The 23,137-nt window shown below is 42.3% G+C and overlaps 1 protein-coding gene across 1 annotated transcript in view; it reads left to right on the top strand.

Moving 5' to 3' along the window:
• Nucleotides 1–996: 996 nt before the first annotated feature.
• LOC126237370 (carbonic anhydrase 2-like) overlaps nt 997–23,137 on the top strand; it is a 73,085-nt gene continuing 50,944 nt past the window's right edge. Inside the window, exons 1-2 of the mRNA XM_049947454.1 lie at nt 997–1,072; nt 15,661–15,687. Of these exons, the coding sequence (XP_049803411.1) occupies nt 1,018–1,072; nt 15,661–15,687 (82 nt within the window). The 5' untranslated portion in view covers nt 997–1,017. The remainder of the gene's footprint in view (nt 1,073–15,660; nt 15,688–23,137) is intronic.

Genomic DNA, 23,137 nt, shown 5'->3' with positions numbered 1-23,137 from the left:
TGAATAACTTTCACAAACTACAGGGAGCTGTAGAGGATAAAAACTGTAGAGGAAGACAGAGATTGGGATACATCCAGCAAATAATTGAGGACATATGTTGCAAGTGCTACTATGAGATGAAGAGGCTGGCACAGGACAGGAAATCGTGGCACACTCCATCAAACCAGTCAGAATAATGACGACTCGAAACAAAGCCATGATTGGAAAAGACCATGAAAAGTACAGGATGTGCATGACAAGAACATGCCATGACAAGCACACGCCACGAGAAGGTTATGCGTGCCAGGCTTAGACCACGATGGGTGCAGGCCATCACGATCTCAGGCCATGGCTAGCACTGGTCGTACTGGCCAAGACAAGAATTGGCCATGGAGGAGGAGAAGGCCAGCACAGGAGTAGGAGAAATCGGTAATGAGGGTAGAAAGGTTACCTATCTCACGAACTGAATCCCTGGCCGCAGCTTAGGCAACCTACTGCATGAAGGGGAGTTGTAAATTCTTGGGCCGCTTTTTCATATTACGATGTACGCCTTTACCTAACGAAATACATAGTTATGACCAAGAGCGCTCACATGGTAGGTTGTAGGGGAGGGGCGGCTTGTAAGTATGTTGCAGTTCCGACCCTGTTTACCTGAGAATCAGGTGTGGCCCTAGCTTCCCCTTGCACACGGACCCCCTGGCTCTAGTCTTTTAGGATAGCTACTATCAAGCCATTAAAATTATATCAGTTTCAAAGATTGAATCAAACTATTACAAGAAACATACTCACCAATACTCACACCATACAAGCAAATTTCCCACTGCTTAATAGAAATTTAGTGCAGTGTGTTAGTTGCCACTTAAAAACGAAGAGATAGCGCCATATCTTTGAAGACAGCTTTTGCTAAGTGTTCGAACTGGTTTCCTATCTGCTTCGTATTGGCTGTCTATACCGAAGGCGGGAGGCAGGAGGGGCAGAGGGGAAGTTAGCAGTATATATAGCGCTTTAGCTGCGCTTTCCGAACAGGAGAAGTGCAGGATGAAGTGCGTAACAAGTGTAATCGTATTTGCTGTGTTATACTGCGCCTGGTCAGGTACGTAAATACATATTTCTTTCTCAATATTTCCTGAAAATTTTTACTGTATAGACCGCTACAATTCAACAATAGACTTACTGCCATCCATTCTCGTCAATCAGTTTCTATTTAGTTTTGTTTGTATTTATAAAGGCGTTTATAGTGACAGTAACTATTCACTATCTGTTGGTTCTTTTTGTCAATTTTATTTCTGCAACGCGTTTCGAAGTACGTATAATGCCTGATAACAGCACAGAAATAAAGACAATGGGACTAATTGATGGTGATTCGTAGAAAGGCATTACAGCAATTAAAATATACGCTTATTTTCTACTTGTTTCGTTAATTATTTATTTAGCCTATTATGTAGCACTGTTACTAACTAATAACCAGAAAACTATGTCGCGAATATAAATAATTAGTGGTAAATAACAATGTTTTCGAGACAATAATTTCTTAGCAAGTGCTCACTGCGAAATCGTCAGAGGAAAGTATTACAAAGAAAGTTTAAAAGAAGTTAGCTGGGAATTTGATCTCGTATTTCAGTAACAAGCGCGTTTACGACAGTAGTTTCTTAAAAATACACCCGACATTTTTGTCTACTCTGTATTTATTTTTCGTGCACATTAACACAGAAAACTCTTTTAATAGCAGTAGAATAATAGATAAGTAAAGACGAAAAAATTTGCAATACTTCATATATTTACGATAGTAGCCCATCTGTAGATTATAATAAGGCCCTCTCCCACCGGAGTCAGTTCTTATATTTCGTTAATTAAATCAGGTACCTAATCCAACTTCCTTGTGTCAAATACTAAAAATTATTGAATGAAACTGTAGCTGTGGAAACACTATGGAAGATGTGCAGTAGTTTCTGTTAGTTTTGCTGTTTTCGTAGCTATAGGTAAATTAAGGAGACCAAGAAATGAATCATGGTTGCCATATTTGACTTCAAACACTGTATTTTTTTCTCGTTGTTTAGTATGTTTAAATATGAAAATATGTTAGGTACTGAATAAAGTGATATCACGGAAATCACCAACAACTCCTATAATAATGTGTATTTGTGGACGGACAGAAATTTTCGGCCAAGGGACCATCTTCAGGCCACGGGTGAATGTAAAATCAGAGTGAGAAATGGTTCCTTGTCGTCATAAACTTAATTATTGTTGGTAGTCACTTGTAAATGCAGCAGTTATCTTAAACATTTATCCATGAGCCATGTATAAGATGGTGGATTCATGTACAGGTGGGAGATCCTGGAACCGATAAGAGTTGTTGATAGATGCCAACAAACCTGATGTAATGTTCATCCGTGTCTTGAAGATGGTCTCTTGATCGAAACTGTTTGTTCGTGAGTAAATACGCATTACAGTTTGTAGCACAGCTTATAGAAAATAACTGCAGGGCTGGTAAACATATCACTGGTAGGTTGTAATATAATGCAGCGAAGTAAGACACTGGACTGGTATTCAGAAGGGAAGCGGTTCAAAAACTCGTTGCTCAGGACTTGGGCTCCGACCATTGTGGACGTCGCAGTAGCGACTGTTTCCAGCAACATCAAACAAAAACCCGGTCGACACAAAATTCAGTAACAACGGGCAGTGTAAACCAAAATTTTAAAAAGTGACAGGTATGGAGTACGCGGTAACATAAATCCTTCGCCAAAAACACGTCTAACAAGCACTTACCTGTGAGCAGAGAGAGAGAGAGAGAGAGAGAGAGAGCGTGAGTTGTTTTTCGGACGTGATTTAAGCAAACTAACTGCCGACTCCAGCATCGCAGTGCAGCCAAGAATTCCTAGGAAAATGTAATATCACACGTAGTAGCAAAAGTCGAAGTAGTGTACCGTCGACAACGAGATCATTAGAGACAGGGCACAGGTTCAGATTAGGAATTGATGGAGAAGGAAATCGGCCGTGCCCTTTCAAAGGAACCATCCCGGCGTTTGCCTGATTTCGGGAAACTGCGGAAATCCTAAATCAGGATGGCCGAACGTGGGTCTGAACCGTCGTCCTCCCGAATGCGAGTCCAGCGTATCAACCACTGCGCCACCTCGCTCTGTCTGACACATTTGGATAACGTCCTTGGGATATAGCGGGAATCTTTCTTCCTTCTTTTGCCTTATTATCCGTCCTCAACATGACAAGGTCGTGAAGGAGATACTAAGCCGTTCTCCTTGTCCCTCCAGTTAATTAGCTACGTTCGTCGATAAGAGGGGCTTCTTGGCACAGTTTACCAACGAAAGCATTCGACTTGCTTTTCATGCAGGAAAAATCCCAGTAAATGTACTTCCATAACTACCTCAGGGTAGATGGCAGAGGGTGCTTCTACTGCTACTATCACTCTTCTTGGACTAGTGAAATGATTACAGAGAAATCTTTAGTGTTTTTGTTAAATCTAGTAAAGTTTTATGTCTGCACGTGATGATGGTGAGAACTAGGACATGTGGTTGACGGTGTGCCTTACAGTGCTAGGTTTTTCAGTCTTCTCAGTAAATTTTCAGAGGAATCTGAGGCGAGCTGAGTGCTTGCAGGCCCGCTGGTGTCACGTAACTTCTCCACTAATATCACTCAGATCCCAGCACAGAAAATCGTTTATGCTCTATGGTTACTCACACATGGGAGCTATACTTGCTTCTGGAAGTAGTTTAGAAGTTCGTTGCGCTCCTTACAACGACACTTTTGGCGTTCTATATCTTTAGTCAATCTACGTCTCTATCTAGACACCACAAGCTGCCTCGCAATGTATGTTGAAGGGTACCTATGGTGACTCTATTGCGCCCCCGTTTTCGTGTTGCGTCCCTATGTCTTCCCATGAAATCTAATTTTCCAGATTTTCCCCGTGTGATCATTCTGTGAGATGTGTATCGGGAGAAAGTATCAGCTCTTGCTTGTTGTGCTTCTTTATCAACTGCTTTAGTTCCTTGCACTTCAGTTTGTCTCCGTAATTACAGAAACATATTTTTTTTTTTTTTTTTTTTTTTTGTAGACGGGTGCCTATCCAATTCTTCATCTCTGTTTTTTGTACCTCTTGCGTCACAAATTCCTCTTTTCAACTAATCTTTGATTCCAAATTGTTTATCCTTCTTCCTTACCTTTGACGTCATCACAAACTTCGCCTGGCTTCTATTCTGAAGTTAATGAGTAATGTAGAGTTTTATATGGATATGATACTTTCCGAAACTCCCAACCTGGAAAATGAGAAACCCTTCTGTCCTGGTTACTATGGCAGGGAAAGTAAACACAAAATAAAATAATGAAAGGACTGGTTCAGAAACTTCGGAGTTGCTATACTCACCCATTGGTTCCTGTGGGTAGGAAAGGATTATTATAGGAGAGGAACTGGATAAGAAAATACAGAACAAACGTTATTTGGCTGCTCAGAGAAGACCCATCCAGCATTGGTGACCCATCCAGTAGCAATGCTACCACCAGTTTAACTTTCAGTTGCAAACACGCAAACGACTTCACCCACAAGGACAGTGCTTCGTTAATGTGGTCTGCCCTGAGGACACCCATAGAATGAAACGTATACAAAAGAAAAAAACACGCTGCAGTCAGTCATCATTTGACAGAGGCCAAGAAACGCCTGGCTGATACCATGTGGGTCTATAACCAGTTGACGTAGCTGTAACCTCGAGAGTTTATTCAGCCACATGAGCGTGTGTGTGTGCGTGTGTGTGTGTTTGCCTGCGTGCGTGTTCAACATCTACTCCTAAACCACTGGATCGATTTCAACCAAACATGGTACACATGTCCCTTATTGTCAGGTGACAATCGCTCTCGATGTAAACACCCCCTGTGTATCATACTTCTGGGGATATGATGTTGTAAACAATGAGAAGCGTGAAACTGCTGCATTTTCCATGAGCTTTAAATTTATTACTTCTTTGCTGTTAACTCCATGCCAACGCATTTTGCAGACACTATCCACAAATACCACTGAATGTTCCTACAATATTATGCCATAGCACGAGAGATCAGAAGCTAAGACGCCACACACACTGAGATGTATGAAAAACTGCCACAGCCGACCGCAGGTTCGAATCCTGCCTCGGGCATGGATGTGTGTGATGTCCTTAGGTTAGTTAGGTTTAAGTAGTTCTAAGTTCTAGGGGACTGATGACCACAGCTGTTAAGTCACATAGTGCTCAGAGCCATTTGAACCATTTTTGAAAAACTGCCACAACATGCATTACGTTTAAACTACGAGGGCAGTTCAATAAGTAATGCAACACATTTTTTTTCTCGGCCAATTTTGGTTGAAAAAACCGGAAATTTCTTGTGGAATATTTTCAAACATTCCCGCTTCGTCTCGTATAGTTTCATTGACTTCCAACAGGTGGCAGCGCTGTACGGAGCTGTTAAAATGGCGTCTGTAACGGACGTGCGTTGCAAACAACGGGCAGTGATCGAGTTTCTTTTGGCGGAAAACCAGGGCATCTTAGATATTCATAGGCGCTTGCAGAATGTCTACGGTGATCTGGCAGTGGACAAAATCACGGTGAGTCGTTGGGCAAAGCGTGTGTCATCATCGCCGCAAGGTCAAGCAAGACTGTCTGATCTCCCGCGTGCGGGCCGGCCGTGCACAGCTGTGACTCCTGCAATGGCGGAGCGTGCGAACACACTCGTTCGAGATGATCGACGGATCACCATCAAACAACTCAGTGCTCAACTTGACATCTCTGTTGGTAGTGCTGTCACAATTGTTCACCATTTGGGATATTCAAAGGTTTGTTCCCGCTGGGTCCCTCGTTGTCTAACCGAACACCATAAAGAGCAAAGGAGAACCATCTGTGCGGAATTGCTTGCTCGTCATGTGGCTGAGGGTGACAATTTCTTGTCAAAGATTGTTACAGGCGATGAAACATGGGTTCATCACTTCGAACCTGAAACAAAACGGCAATCAATGGAGTGGCGCCACACCCACTCTCCTACCAAGAAAAAGTTTAAAGCCATACCCTCAGCCGGTAAAGTCATGGTTACAGTCTTCTGGGACGCTGAAGGGGTTATTCTGTTCGATGTCCTTCCCCATGGTCAAACGATCAACTCTGAAGTGTACTGTGCTACTCTTCAGAAATTGAAGAAACGACTTCAGCGTGTTCGTAGGCACAAAAATCTGAACGAACTTCTCCTTCTTCATGACAACGCAAGACCTCACACAAGTCTTCGCACCCGAGAGGAGCTCACAAAACTTCAGTGGACTGTTCTTCCTCATGCACCCTACAGCCCCGATCTCGCACCGTCGGATTTCCATATGTTTGGCCCAATGAAGGACGCAATCCGTGGGAGGCACTTCGCGGATGATGAAGAAGTTATTGATGCAGTACGACGTTGGCTCCGACATCGACCAGTGGAATGGTACCGTGCAGGCATACAGGCCCTCATTTCAAGGTGGCGTAAGGCCGTAGCATTGAATGGAGATTACGTTGAAAAATAGTGTTGTGTAGCTAAAAGATTGGGGAATAACCTGGTGTATTTCAATGCTGAATAAAACAACCCCTGTTTCAGAAAAAAAAAATGTGTTGCATTACTTATTGAACTGCCCTCGTAACTGCCTCTTTGCTGCTGAATCTATTCGCAACATATTTCACAGACGGTGTCGACATATGCCGCTTAATGTACCTCCATAAATATATCAGCATACGGAATACACTTCAAGACATACACTATGTGATCAAAAGTATCCGGACACCTGGCTGAAAATGACTTACAAGTTCGTGGCACCATGCATCGGTAATGCTGGAATTCAGTATGGTGTTGTCCCACCCTTAGCCACTCTCTCAGGGATACGTTCAATCACGTGCTGGAAGGTTTCTTGGGGAATGGCAGCCCATTCTTCACGGAGTGCTGCACTAAGGAGAGGTATCGATGTCGGTCGGTGAAGCGAGGCACGATGTCGGCGTTCCAAAACATCCCAAAGGTGTCTATAGGATCAGGACTCTGTGCAGGCCAGTCCATTACAGGGATGTTACTGTCGTGTAACTACTCCGCCACAGGTCGTGCATTATGAATAGGTGCTCGATCGCGTTGAACGATCCAGTCGGCATCCCGGAATTCCTCTTTAACAGTGGGAAACAAGAAGATGCTTAAAACATCGATCTCTACCTGTGCTGTGATAGTGCCAAGCAAAACAACAAGTGGTGCAAGCCCCCTCCATGAAAAATACGACCACACCATAACACCACTGCCTCCGAATTTTACTGTTGACGTTACACACGCTGCCAGATGACGTTCACGGAGCGTTCGCCATACCCACACCCTGCCATCGGATCGCCACATTGTGTACCTTGATTTGTCCCTCCACTGTTCAATCGTCCAATGTTTACGCCCCTTACACTAAGCGAGGCATTGTTTGACATTTACCAGCGTGATTTGTGGCTTATGAGCAGTCGCTCGATAATGAAATCGAAGTTTTCTCATCTCCTGCCTAACTGTCATAGCCCTTGCAGAGGATCCCGATGCAGTTTGGAATTCCTGTGTGATGGTCTGGATAGATATCTGCCTATCATACATTACGACCCTCTTCAACTGACGGCGGTCTGTGTCAGTCAACAGACGAGGCCGGCCTGTACGCTATTGTGCTGTAAGTGTCCCTTCACGCTTCCACTTCACTATCACATCGGAAACAGTGGATCTAGGAATATTTAGGAGTGTGGAAATCTCGTATGACGGAAGTGACACTCAGCCACTTGAACACATGAGTTCCACGGAGAGTCCCATTCTGCTCTCTCACGATGTCTAATGACTACTGAGGTCGCTGATATGGAGTACCTGGCAATAGGTGGCAGCACAATGCACCTAATATGCAAAACCCGGATACTTTTGGGCCGATAGTGTTTTACATCACAAACACTGAAATGTACGAAAAAATGTCGCGTTATGTGAATTAAAGTTTAATACATTTATTTTTAGTGCTAAGACACTCATAAAGTCGAATCAACTAGACATCTCTGAATCCCGGCAGCACTTTTGACAGCTTTCTACTGCGCAGCGGAGACGGGTGTAGGCGAAAACAATAGCCATCTACAGAGGTATGAATAGGCCTTAGAGACGTTTACAAAATCGCGTTGTAGCCACACGAAGCATCTGCACCCGGTGTTCACAAAGTGCCTGGAATACTGTAGTTATATATTTGTACATTATTCATATTTCTCTGCACGATTGTTTCGTTATTTCAAAGGGGTTTCCACGAATACGTAAATATGAATTTTTTTCCTATTTTACATTACAACACAGCTCATTTTTGTTTTCATTTCTAATAGAAAGATGGAAAAATGAATAACGGAGCAATGTGAGGTTTGTCGTCTAATCACACTATACATAGACCTATTATAGTCATCTACACACATAGCTCTCACACCGCACGGAAGGGAACTTCTATGCGCTAAGGTACGAGTACAAAATGTTGACAACTCCTGGGGATACGCAGTCCACAATGCCACAAGACTCCTCGGGGGCATTTTTTACGTTAATTAGTTAGCTGAAATTTAGCCTCCACTTAACGGTTGAGCGTGTCAGAAACGGTGCACTATGTGCTGTTTATCTGCCGAAAACGTAGTATTATGCCCTTGTTAAAACGACGAGGAAGTTAGATATACACGGGCACGTTCAAGGAACGAAGCCACATTTAGTGACACGTGCTTCTCAGTTTGACGGTCGACGTGTGTAGTACCATAAATGAAGGACATAACTCAGCATGGTGTCATCTTAGAGTATGGAAGTGTCTAAACTGTTCGGCAATTCCGTTCTTCAAAATTCTTGCACTTCAATGTTTCGAAGGCGCTGCTGGTTTCGTCTCCAGGTGGCTCTTCTTGAGCTACAGGCCACTCTCTAAATGAGTATCACATCCTGGACACGACGTAGATTATAGGAGAGCAATTAATGTCTTAGTCAAATGTTATCCATAATAAATACAAGATGAGAATTACGAATACACTGCATTGCTATGGATGCAGCCGTGATTTCATCAGTAGTTGGAATATTTTTTACTATAAATCAACATCTAATCGGCTAGTATTGCTGTGTTTCATATCAAGAGTGAAACTGGAAATCGTTCCAAGTGCTATTTTCTTTCAAAAACGCGCCTTCAGTGTTATTTTGTTTTCGGAACTCTGTTGCATCTCCCTTCACTTGTTCCAAGTGTCAGAAAATGATGAAAATATTTGAAACATTCATTATCAGAAGGTGCATGGTCTTTGTGCTAAGCAGTGCTTCCCTCACGAGTTCCAAATGCTTTTCCAATCCATACAACTGACTTAATTGTAGCCGTGTAAGTTCTGAAAATGCAGTATGATCAAAGTCCCTCACAATCAAGCATCCCAAACAGCTATTAAAAGTCCTTACTCTGAAACATAATAATCGATAAATTATAGCGCATTCAAAAGAGGAAAAATCGTAGCCATACTTCGGACGAGAACCAGGCATTTTTATCAGTTGTAAAATAGAAAGACCTGTACACGATGCTGCCAATTCTGCCTCACCTGCACTGGGCGTTTCACAAGAAACTTCTCGACATCTGACACCAAGAATGAAGCTATCTTAGATGCAGCAGTCAATACTGATGGACTTTGTCATGGAGTAATTTTATTATCCTGTTGTATAAAAAAAGTGACAGATAAGAGAAACGGTTTCTGTAGATTACTGTTCTTCTACTTTATCTCTGCCTTATAGCTGTATTTGTATTATCACAAATAAAAGTGACGTCTCCGTATCAATGTCGCGAAGAACAAAAATTCCCTTACCAACACTTAGAACCTGTCAGTTTCCTGGTATTGCACGTAGGACGTTAGTGATAAATTATTTATTTTCTAATTCGTATCATTACCTGTTGCAGCCGAGAGATGTTCACCATAATTCTATGGAATTAGAATACTTTCTCAATTTTTAGGATTCTGTACATCATTCGGCGAAAAAGGAACCCTTGCAGCATCACTTTTTTGTCCCTCTCTGTCTATCTACCTGCCTTACCAACTATTCAAAACACTTTTCCTCAGGAACGGGTAAATGTATCAAATTGAAACGTAAGTCGCATACAAAGGTCTGCGCTCCTTCAGTTGTTAAAAAATTGAAGGTTCTACGTCAAAGCAGTCATACAATACGGCCATTTATGTCAAATATACGACCACATGTGGCACACATTTTGATACTCTCAAGTTCACTTCTCAAAACGTATAGGGCAATTCCTGTTGAGCCAGAAACATGAAATTTGGCGAGAATCAAGCGTCTCTCTACAAATAAAGGAAAAAATCCGAAAACTGTTAATTTGAAATTATATTACACGGAAACAGATATTTTATACTATTCCTTAAAGTCATGGAATTCCCGGGATCGATGTGATACCAGTAACAATAACAGGCAATAATCATAGAAATTCTCGATTCCCAGGATGGATGAACTGTCTATACACATAGTGAAATTTGTACGGAACCCTCGGTGGACGTGTTCTACTGGTACTTATCCGAAGTTTTTCGAGACAAATAAATTGTGCACAAGAAGAGGTTGTTGTTGTTGTGGTCTTCGGTCCTGAGACTGGTTTGATGCAGCTCTCCATGCTGCTCTATCCTGTGCAAGCTTCTTCATCTCCCAGTACCTACTGCAACCTACATCCTTCTGAATCTGCTTAGTGTATTCATCTCTTGGTCTCCCTCTACGATTTTTATCCTCCGCGTTGCCCTCCAATACTAAATTGGTGATCCCTTGATGCCTCAGAACATGTCCTACCAACCGATCCCTTCTCCTAGTCAAGTTATGCCACAAACTCCTCTTCTCCCCAATCCTATTCAATACCTCCCCATTAGTTATATGATCTACCCATCTAATCTTCAGCATTCTTCTGCAGCATCACATTTCGAAAGCTTCTATTCTCTTCTTGTCCAAACTAGTTATCGTCCATGTTTCACTTCCATACATGGCTACACTCCATACAAATACTTTCAGAAATGACTTCCTGACATTTAAATCTGTACTCGATGTTAACAAATTTCTCTTCCTCAGGAACGCTTTCCTTGCCATTGCCAGTCTACATTTTACATCTTCTCTACTTCGACCATCATCAGTTATTTTGCTCCCCAAGTAGCAAAACTCCTTTACTACTTTAAGTGTGTCATTTCCTAATCTAATTCCCTCAGCATCACCCGACTTAATTCGACTACATTCCATTATCCTCGTTTTGCTTTTGTTGATGTTCATCTTATATCCCTCCCTTCAAGACACTATCCATTCCATTCAACTGCTCTTCCAAGTTCTTTGCTGTCTCTGACAAAATTACAAGGTCATCGGCGAACCTCAAAGTTTTTATTTCTTCTTCATGGATTTTAGTGCCTACTCCGAATTTTTCTTTTGTTTCCTTCACTGCTTGCTCAATATACAGATTGAATAACATCGGGGATAGGCTACAACCCTTTTTTTTATTCTCCTGACGAAAGCGAAATTTGGCACCTAGAAAGTTTTCCACCTCCACTCTTCAGATACATCCCGAAAGTTTTCCACCTCCACTCTTCAGATATATCCCATCTCTCTCTTACATGTCTCTCACTCCTTTCTCCTGCCTACGCCCCCGTCCCTACAAGTGCTGTGATTGTCCTAAATCGATAGTAATTTTTTCGCATGTAGTAAGTCAGCACACCCGAACTCAATTCCCACACTATAACTTAAATATCAGAACTGTCAGCAATTGGATTGGCGACCAAAAATATGAAGTATTCAACCCTAATGCCCTTCGTTTCGATTATTTTTACGCTTTATACCCACAGTCCATCCCTAAGGGTGATGGGGTTTCACCCAAAAAACGGTACTTTTTTCCATACAGTAAGTCATGCTAGCACACCAAAAAACATCTTTGTTGTCTCTGTAGATATCACGCTACTGTCGCAGGAAACCACCTCTAGACTTGCCGAGGACCTGAATTCGGCGAGAAAGATAGTTCACAACTTTCCTCAGGTATTCCAATTGCAGCAGAAACCACTCATTTATGGTTAGACCAAGTAGAGCTACCAAATGCAGCAATGCTGGTTGCTGCTTTTCACCGACTGCTCCAAATAGTTCTAGACATCTAGACATCTAGATCTAGCAATCCAACGGGCCAGTCGCCGTGCAATGGGGAACTTCAAACCAGGGTGAATGCGTGCAGCCCTCTGAAAAGGCCTGCTGTTATCTTGGAAGATGGGAATGTCCACAGCATACACATCATTTAGATGCAGAAGAATGGACAACAAGTCGTCATCTGGAATGCTGAAATAAACATCGTGGTTCATGGTGAAGTACGAGGGTTACCCAAAAGAAACCGAACTCATTGTTTTGATCTTATTTATTCACATTTTAAGCACAAACCTTCAGTCCCCTTCAAAGTATTCTCTAGTTAATTAATACCTTTGTCTAATCTTTTATTTCATTTTCAAAACATTGTTTAGATTCATCTTTTGTGATGCTTGACAGTGCCCCCATCGTTTTTATCTTCACCTCAGCAACGACATCAAAACGCTTTCCAATTGTGTCCGTTTTCACTCTAGGAAACAAAAAAGAGTCGGACTGGGCAAGGCCGTGTGCGTGAGGCTGTGGTTGGGGGGTTGGGGGGAGGGGGAGGGGCAACGAGCAACAGGAGCCGTACAATTTTTGGTCAAGGATCGTCGTTCAAAAATGGTTCAAATGGCTCTGAGCACTATGGGACTCAACTGCTGAGGTCATTAGTCCCCTAGAACTTAGAACTAGTTAAACCTAACTAACCTAAGGACATCACACACATCCATGCCCGAGGCAGGATTCGAACCTGCGACCGTAGCGGTCTCGCGGTTCCAGACTGCAGCGCCAGAACCGCGCGGCCACTGCGGCCGGCTGGATCGTCGTACAGACAGGGCTTTCTTGAGGCGAGGCGAAGTTTTTCACTGGCTTGATTGTTGCTTTGTTTATTTTTGAATTTGGGTTATTTCTGGACTCTTCTTTCAAGGCACAGCAAGCTTCCATGGGAACCCATCTTTTTCGTTCCCAAATCTTTTACAATTCACTGCAGTGAACTCCAAGCCACTCCAGACAGCTCCACAATTTCTTCAGTGGTTCGTCTTCGATCTTTGTTGATAACTGCACAAATGTTTTCAACATTTTCATGTGATTGGGCAGTGGAAAACGACGAGAATGATGTTTCTTATCGATTAACATTTCACCATTATTGAAAACGGAAAACCACTCAAACACTTGAGTATTTCCCATATCATCGTCCTTGCATACCGTTTTTAACATTTGAAGAGTTTCTATTCCGCGGTTTGCGAGCAAAAAGCAGAATTTCACCACAGCACTGTGTTCACGAAAATAGCCATTGCAAACGCGACAATGACACAAAAGAGTTGTCACTATGTCGAAACTAGACCTGAGCTTCTACAGCGACGGCATTCGGCTTACTCACTTTGGAATGTTCCCTCTTTGTGCTCCTAGCGACAGAACGCAGTATTAAAAAAGCCCTACCCACCAAAAAATTTGTTTGGTTTCTTTAGGGCGCTCCCTCGTAATCTGAACGAGTGGTGCACAAGTCACGGCACCAAAAACACCACAAAACGTCAAAGAATCAACTGTGGCCTGGATTATTCCCTCCAAACATTGCTGGTTAAAAGCCTCGTTAGCTCGTAGATGCACTGGACGCTATGGCTAATTCGGAAAGCGGCGGAAGCTTCACTCATCGGACGACACTACCCCCTTCGTCAACTGCTGCCTAGTTTCTGAGATGTCTGACCCACTGAAGAAATGCAGAGTCTTTATGTGCCGCTGTCAGCAGTCGTCTTGTGGGAGGTACCTGACTCCAGGTGCTCATTGCAAGCTGTACACTTTGCGAAGTCCGCTAGGATACTAGTCGAAATGGACCTGCATTCACCAACAAATACATCATCTTAATCAAATAACATCGAAAGGACGGCTGCAGTTGTTCCATTTTATTACATCAGTGATGAAGGGTGAATTGATCTCCACGTAGCTATTCTACTCCAGCTAAAGCGTTCCAAAACGACAGTCTGTTGTTTTAAGGATTCACTAATACTTTGTTCCATGGCCGACGTAGAAAGTTTGGTTGAAATTACGCTGGGAGCTGTCAGCTCTTCCTTCCCGCACCACTGCAAATAGGGCTGTTAGGGGTGTCTTAAGCCTAAAGTATTTTTTTTAGACAGTACGCTCTCATGTCAACCACATTTGGTTGAAACTACTCCAAACATTCGAAAGTAGTGTTTTACATGGTACCCTTTTTCTGGTATCACATCAGTCCTTAGGAGTTTAATCTTATCTTGTCTATCACGATAGACGAAACAAGAGAAAGTGTCTAGACATGGGCTCTAAAATGTATACGTTAAGAGTTACGACCATTTGATCATCTCCGCTACTGTGAAACACACCTCTCGTACTGCACCCATTTTAGAGCACTTATTTACTGGACTTCTTTTTCTTGTTTAGGTCCACACTACCACTTCTGAGAGCAGCGTACCCTACAATCTTAGCAAAAATAGTGCCGTTACATGTAAGCCACTGTTGTAGGAATCAGAATGACTTTCACTTACAACTTTCGACTCGGTCGTTTTTGGACCTGAGTCCCTTAATTTTTCCATAATACCTGAAAGCCTTAAAGCAGAAAATGACAGAGAAATAAACGAGCGGGGTAGAAAAGCAGACGCATTTCGGAAGAGTGCCAGAAGCCTGATATGGAGTAAGGTTGTACGCTAAATCAGTAAAAAGGTTATATACCGGTCATACTATGTCGCGATTCTCACATATGCATCAGAAACCTGGTTTATGAAAGGAAGAGAGAAAAGCAAAGTACAAGCTAGTGAGATAAAATTCTTGATAAACAGTACTGGAGTGACAAAGATAGACAGGTTAAGAAATGAGAGGATCAGAGAGTTAATGAAGGTGGAAACATTACAGGAGAAGATAGAGGAATCAAGGCTGAGATGGTATGAACACGTTAAGAGAATAGAGGAAAAGAATATACCCAGGAGGGTACACGAGATGAAACAAGAGGAAGACCGAGAGACAGATGGCTGAAAGGAGTAGAGGAATGCGTCCAGAAGAAAGGAGAAGACTGGACCGAGGTGAAGAGTGAGAGATGGTGGCAAGACAGAAGACGATGGAGAGGCCAATGTTCCATACAGACCCGGCCAGAGGTTGGAAACTGTCCAATATGATGATGATGACCTGAAAGTCTGTAACATGATCAGAGAATCTCCCCGTATAAAGAAAAACTCACATATTTGTAGTTGCATAAACAGTAGAACTAAGTTAGAACTTTGATCATCCTGATTTGTTGTATTATCAAAGGGTTTTTTGAATTTCTAATAATTTGCGTATTAAATGTCTAACAACATTCAGAAAGAGGAATAATTTGTACTAGAACTGTGGATTTGTGACAGGATTGTTTTAAGTACATTAAAACAGCTTAATCATACAGTTATAATAATTCACTTTCACAAGGGTTCAGTCCGTGACGTACGATTACACTTTTGTTTTCAAAGAGGTGAGTGAGCTATAAAGATCCAGTTTCATTTTTCCTGAGGTGGCTCTTTCTTGCTGTTTATGTCTGTAGCAAACAGCCATTTGGAAATCTGTCTATTAACATTGACGTTTCTGTTTCAGGTACCAGCGCGTCTGACTCTGACGATGGTGAGTATCATTCTGCATTTCTACATTCTTCAATACAATGGTAAATACTTTAAGGGGGCGAGGGATGGGGGGGGGGGGAGCGTAAGACACTAGTACCAACGAACTGAAACTGCATCTTAATTTAACAGTTGACCAGCCAATGTAGGTGGTGGAACTGCACGTACACAGTCTGACCAAAAATATGCAAACGCCCCTATTTAGTACGGCAACGACCACAAGATGCCACGAGACACGGACTCGCCAGTGTAAAATGAGTTTAGGACCATTGTCTGGTCGGTAGACACGGTCGTTCACGAGAGCTCAGTGACCTCGAATGCGAACTAGTCATTCAGTGTCACTTGGGGAATAAATCTATCAGAGATATTTCAACCCTTCCGTAGGTCCACAAGTCGACTGTTGATGATGTGACTGTGAAATGGAAACGAGAAGGTAAGACCACTGCTAAGTTAAGACCAGGCGTACCTAATGTATTGATGGTCAGGGACCGTCGAGCACTGCGGAGAGTGGTTGTAAACAGTTGCATGAAATCAGCAGATGGAATCACTCGTAAATTCTGCAGTGATACCATCAGTCCAGCTTGCACAATGACTGTGTGTAGGGAGTTAAAAGTAATCATGGACAATGATCGAAGAGCTCCTCGTCAGCTGCACATTTCCATAGTCATAGCTAAGGTGTGGACAGCGAATGACTGGAAACGAGGCTACACCCTGTGACAATCCGATGGCAAGATTTGGGTTTGGGGAATACTGGAGAACGTTGTCTGCCATCATGTGTAGTCTCAGCAGTCAATTGTGGAGAAGTTGGGGGTATTTTTCGTGGTCACGGTGTGGTTCCCTTAACGCGCTTAAGGGAACATCAAATGCGGAAGCACTATGTAGTGTGCACAGTAGAGGAACAGTTGGGATACAATGACTGATTGTTTCGGATTGACAATGCACCCTGTCATAAAGCGCCATTTGTGAGCCAATGTTTTGTGGACAATAACAGCCCTGAAAGGGACTGGCCAGCTCAGGGTATAGATCTGAACCCAAAGAAACACCCTTAGGATGAGTTAGAACGACGACTTCGCTCCAGACCCCAGGTCCACCATCACTACATTCTCTGGTTTCGGCTCTTGGGGACTAATACACTGGAATTCAGACACCTCATTGATAGGGTCTCCAGTAGAGCTCTAGCCGCCTTATGTCTAAGGGTGGGTGCACCGCTTGTTAATGTCCACTCATTGGACACAGATCAGATTACATATCAGTGAATCAGCAAAATTCCAATGGACACTCACGTCGATTCCATACGATGCCGTTTGTCACAGTGAGCAGCACGCCGTCGCCAGTTCTTTGATCACTGACGACGCTGATCGCTACGAAGGAATAGGTGGCAACTAGCAAGAGTTTTCTAATTGAGCAAGCCCTGGCCCAAACACAACTCACATTTATCAGGATGAATTATTTCACACTAGTAATTGACAAGTCTACTGAAAACTGCGCTGTATTGTTACACAAAATAAGACATGCTTACGTATGTTGACTAATCTGCATTGTCTTTTTTATATTCCAACACAAAGACACACACAAGTTAATACATATCAGTTTCCCACCTACCCCTCTCATTTTCCAAACTGCCACTACAGGTAAAAAGAATGAGTAACACTCCCCCTCCCACCAACACACAAACGCAAATTACCCTGTATTGAACTATATTAAAAATGTGGCAAGATACTTGCTTTGTAGATTAAAGTACACTTAAATACTTTCACCGAATTGTTGCTAAAACTGTCTAAGAACCAGCTGACATATAAATAGATATAACTTTTTTCCTTTCTACCATATTTCGTTTCCTTTGACGTAACGAACGGAAAGTAAACGGGGGGAGGGTGGGGGGGGGGGCGGGATAGGGGACTCGTAGCAGCAATATTGCTGGTCTACAATTTAAGTATTACAAATAATAAACGCCGATTTGTACTGATGATAGATGTACAAGAAATACAGATGACGATGTCGCGACTGTTGGTGAGGTGTAGCTGTTGCGTCTGTCGAGCAGGCGAAGGATATTTGTGCATGCCCGTCACCTCGGTACACGTAAGGAGTGGAGGGATAAGTAACAATACTGATTAGACAAAGTGTCTACTTCGTGCGGATTGAAGTGGTGTGGAGGGAAGTGAGTGTGCAGTAGGTGGAAGTTTTAAGTGAGAAGTTCTGGCCTGTGGTAATAGTATTTGTGGGATAATGACACCTTGATGTAAGGAGAGGAGACTGTTGTTAATAGGATAGTTGTAGTTTTGGGTAGGAAAGGCAGATCCTGGTAGAGGTCCATTGGGGTAATAAGTAGAGTGGGAGGGACCCAGGGTTCGAAATCATTGAAGAGACAACAGGGATTTTGAAATCAGGATTAGGAGGGCTAAGGATTTATCGATCTAGGAGAGGAAAGAGTTTAATGTGACTTTTACAGCTGTGGAGAATGGTGGGATGATGTAAGCCCACGTGAGGCCGATTAGCAGTTTCAGCCTATTGTGAACTTCCTTTGGATAGTTATTAAGTGGGATCACCAGATTATTTTTTATACGGGACCTGATCCAAAATATTTTAATGAAGCCTCTACTTTGTTCTCGACCAATATCCTACTGTCTTATTGTGTACGCCTTGTCATCCAGAGATCTTATGCAAAGTTCTTCATTAAAATGCACAGGCAATACTTACACATGCCACGCTAGGAAAGTTCTCCTTTCTTACGATCAGTATATTATTCATCAGTTTCCCAATCCCACGCTTATTGTATCAAAATCTTTTTGCAACGCCATTATCTTTTCACTAACGGACAAGTGACAAATATACATTTAGTCGACCGATGGGGCTACCAATACTCATCCTAGACCTTTGGTCTCGCCTGCGTATTGTGTCCAGCAATGCATTGTCACTACGATACTTACTCGTCAATACGCTTACAACATTTAGCTCAGTATTGATTCATGGTGTAACATAAATTACAAAAAGGAAGTATTGGTACATTCCGCAATTTTTATACTCAGATATTTAGTTTCATATGAGCAAATATAATGCAGTAATTCCAACATATCTGATGAAATAAACACCTACAATGTAAAGGATAAGCACATAAAGAGATATATACACAAAATTTATTCATGAAACCTTAATTTTTGTTGGCTACAATGATTGACATTGTCCCAGGAATGAAATAGATTAATCCAAATCCCCCAATTCTGACCAAGGTTTTCCTTTGTCAGGTAATATCGGAAGAACTGAAGCACTTCCATTTATTCGCAACTAGAAATCCCTCTTTCCTACTGCTGGCTCGCCTGGTGTTTGAACGATAAGAATCGAGACTCTTAAGATGGCTCTTAGCTCAAACAGCCCGCTCTGCAGATTGGAGAAAGTGAAAAGTAAAACAGAATGCCAACGAAATTCACTGAGGGCTAGAGACTTATACGCTGAAAGATATCCTCAACGTACTCACCCTACACGACATACATTTAAATGTGTATATGATAAATTGCCCCACATGAACTATGGACCTTGCCATTGGTGGGGAGGCTTGCGTGCCTCAGAAATACAGATGGCCGTACCATAGGTGCAACCACAACGGAGGGGTATCTGTTGAGAGGCCAGACAAACGTGTGGTTCCTGAAGAGGGGCAGCAGCCTTTTCAGTAGTTGCAGGGGCAACAGTCTGGATGATTAACTGATCTCGCCTTGTAACACTAACCAAAACGGCCTTGCTGTGCTGGTACTGCGAACGGCTGAAAGCAAGATGAAACTACAGCCATAATTTTTCCCGAGGGCATGCAACTTTACTGCATGGTTAAATGATGCTGGCGTCCTCTTGGGTAAAATATTCCGGAGGTGAAATAATCCCCCATACGGATCGCCGGGCGGGGACTACTCAAGAGGACGTTGTTATCAGGAGAAAGAAAACTGGCGTTCCACGGATCGGCGCGTGGAATGTCAGATCCCTTAATCGGGCAGATAGGTTAGAAAATTTAAAAAGGGAAATGGATAGGTTAAAGTTAGATATAGTGGGAATTAGTGAAGTTCGGTGGCAGGAGGAACAAGACTTTTGGTCAGGTGAATGCAGGGTTATAAATAAAAAATCAAATAGGGGTAATGCTGGAGTAGGTTTAATAATGAATGAAAAAATAGAAGTGCGGGTAAGCTACTATAGACAGCATAGTGAACACATTATTGTGGCCAAGATAGAAACGAAGCCCGTGCCTACTACAGTAGTACAAGTTTATATGCCAACTAGCTCTGCAGATGATGAAGAAATTGATGAAATGTATGATGAGATAAAAGAAATTATTCAGGTAGTGAAGGGAGACGGAAATTTAATAATCATGGGTGAATATGGATTGGGGGTAAGAAATGAAAGAGGAAGCCGTCTGGTAGAATTTTGCACAGAGCATAACTTAATCATAGCTAACACTTGGCTCAAGAATCATAAAAGAAGGTTGTACACATGGAAGAATCCTGGAGATACTAGAAGGTATCAGATAGATTATATAATGGTAAGACAGAGATTTAGGAAACAGGTTTTAAATTGTAACACATTTCCAGGGCCAGATGTGGACTCTGACCACAATCTAGTTGTTATGAACTGTAGATTAAAACTGAAGAAACTGCAAAAAGGTGGCAATTTAAGGATATGGGACCTGGATAAACTGACTAAACCAGAGGTTGTACAGAGTTTCAGGAAGAACATAAGGGAACAATTGACAGGAATGGGGTGGGGGGGGGGGGGGGGAAGAAATACAGTAGAAGAAGAATGGGTAGCTCTGAGGGACGAAGTAGTGAAGGCAGCAGACGATCGAGTAGGTAAAAAGACGAGGGCTAATAGAAATCCGTGGGTAACAGAAGAAGTATTGAATTTAATTGATGAAAGGAGAAAATATAAAAATGCAGTAAATGAAGCAGGCAAAAAGGAATACAAACGTCTCAAAAATGAGATCGACAGGAAGTGAAAAATGGCTAAGCAGGGATGGCTAGAGGACATATGTAAGGATGTAGAGGCTTATCTCACTAGGGTTAAGATAGATACTGCCTACAGGAAAATTAAAGAGAACTTTGGAGAAAAGAGAGCCACTTGTATGAATATCAAGAGCTCAGATGGCAACCCAGTTCTAAGCAAAGAAGGGAAAGCAGAAAGATGAAAGGAGTACATAGGGGTTCTATACAAGGGGGATGTACTTGAGGACAACATTATGGAAATGGAAGAGGATGTAGATGAAGATGAAATGGGAGATACGATACTGCGTGAAGAGTTTGACAGAGCACTGAAAGACCTGAGTCGAAACAAGGCCCCGGGAGTAGACAACATTCTCCTGGAACTGCTGACTGCCTTGGGAGAGCCAGTCCTGACAAAACTCTGCCATCTGGTGAGCAAGATGTATGAGACAGGCGAAACACACTCAGACTTCAAGAAGAATATAATAATTCCAATCCCAAAGAAAGCAGGTGTTGACAGATGTGAAAATTACCGAACTATCAGTTTAATAAGTCACAGCTGCAAAATACTAACACGAATTCTTTACAAACGAATGGAAAAACTGGTAGAAGCCTACCTCGGGGAAGATCAATTTGGATTCCGTGGAAATTTTGGAACACGTGAGGCAATACTGACCCTACGACTTATCTTAGAAAATAGATTAAGGAAAGGCAAACCTACGTTTCTATCATTTGTAGTCTTAGAGAAAGCTTTTGACAATGTTGACTGGAATACTCTCTTTCAAATTCTAAAGGTGGCAGTGGTAAAATACAGGGAGCGAAAGGCTATTTACAATTTGTACAGAAACCAGATGGCAGTTATAAGAGTCGAGGGGCATGAAAGGGAAGCAGCGGTTGCAAAGGGAGTGAGAGAGGGTTGTAGCCTCTCCTCGATGTTATTCAATCTGTATATTTAGCAAGCAGAAAAGGAAACAAAAGAAAAATTGGAGATAGCTATTAAAATTCATGGAGAAGAAATAAAAACTTTGAGGTTCGCCGATGACATTGTAATTCTGTCAGAGACAGCAAAGGACTTGGAAGAGCAGCTGAACGGAATGGACAGTGTCTTGAAAGGAGGGTATAAGATGAACATCAACAAAAGCAAAACGAGGATAATGGAATGTAGTCAAATTAAGTCGGGTGATGCTGAGTGAATTAGATTAGGAAATGAGACAAAGTAGTAAAGGAGTTTTGCTATTTTGGGAGCAAAGTAACTGATGATGGTCGAAGTAGAGAGGATATAAAATGTAGACTGGCAATGGCAAGGAAAGCGTTTCTGAAGAAGAGAAATTTGTTACAATCGTGTATAGATTTAAGTGTCAGGAACTCGTTTCTGAAAGTATTTGTATGGAGTGTAGCCATGTATGGAAGTGAAACATGGACGATAAATAGTCTGGACAAGAAGAGAAGAGAATAGAAGCTTTTGAAATGTGGTGCTACAGAAGAGTGCTGAAAATTATATGGGTAGATCACATAACTAATGAGGAGGTATTGAATATAATTGGGGAGAAGATGAGTTTGTGGCACAACTTGACAAGAAGTAGGGACCGGGTGGTAGGACATGTTCTGAGGCATCAGGGGATCACAAATTTAGCATTGGAGGGTAGCGTGGAGGGTAAAAATCGTAGAGGGAGACCAAGAGATGAATACGCTATGCAGATTTAGAAGGATGTAGGTTGCAGTAAGTACTGGGAGATGAAGAAGTTTGCACAGTATAGAGTAGCATGGAAAGCTGCATCAAACCAGTCTGAGGACTGAAGACCACAACAACAACAACAACATGATAAATTGAAAACAACTGGATATTTAACGCATCGGAAACATATCCAGTAAAGAAAAGTTACTAACGAGGGAACGGAAATTGGTACTCTCGCCGCTGTGGTTCGAGATCCTTGTGTTAGTTCGCGTCAAGTCGCAAGGGAATCTGGCATGAGCCAGAGAAGTTTTGCTCGTGTTCTGAATCGCCATAAATATCATCCTTACCATATCAGTCTCCACCAAGAATTAATTGGTACTGATTGTATGCGTCGCATTGAATTCTGCCGATGTGGTCAACTTCAGATTCAGAGTGATGACACACTTATTAATTTGATTTTATTTACTGACGAGGCTATTTTCTCGAACCATGAAAATGTTAATTTGCGTAACGTGCATCACTGGGCAACTGAATATCCATGTTGGTTGCGGCAAGTTGCACACCAGAGACTCTGGTCGTTGAATGTATGATGTGGGGTTCTGGAGAACAAATTTATAGACTCCTACTTCGTCGAAGGAAATCTTAATGGTAGGAAGTACACCACATTCCTGCAAGAAACATTATGTCTCTTATTGGAAGAAATACCTTTAGGAACAAGGAACAGAAGGTGGTATTACACGGTACGTGTCCGGCACATATTTCGCTGATGGCTAGAAATAAGTTGCAGAGACAATCTCCAAGTCGTTGAATTGGACGCGGAGGAG

The sequence above is a fragment of the Schistocerca nitens genome, chromosome 2 (genome assembly GCF_023898315.1).
Source record: "Schistocerca nitens isolate TAMUIC-IGC-003100 chromosome 2, iqSchNite1.1, whole genome shotgun sequence".
NCBI lineage: Eukaryota > Metazoa > Arthropoda > Insecta > Orthoptera > Acrididae > Schistocerca > Schistocerca nitens.
The sequence above is the reverse complement of the archived record's forward strand: the minus strand, read 5'-3'. Positions and strand labels throughout refer to the sequence as shown.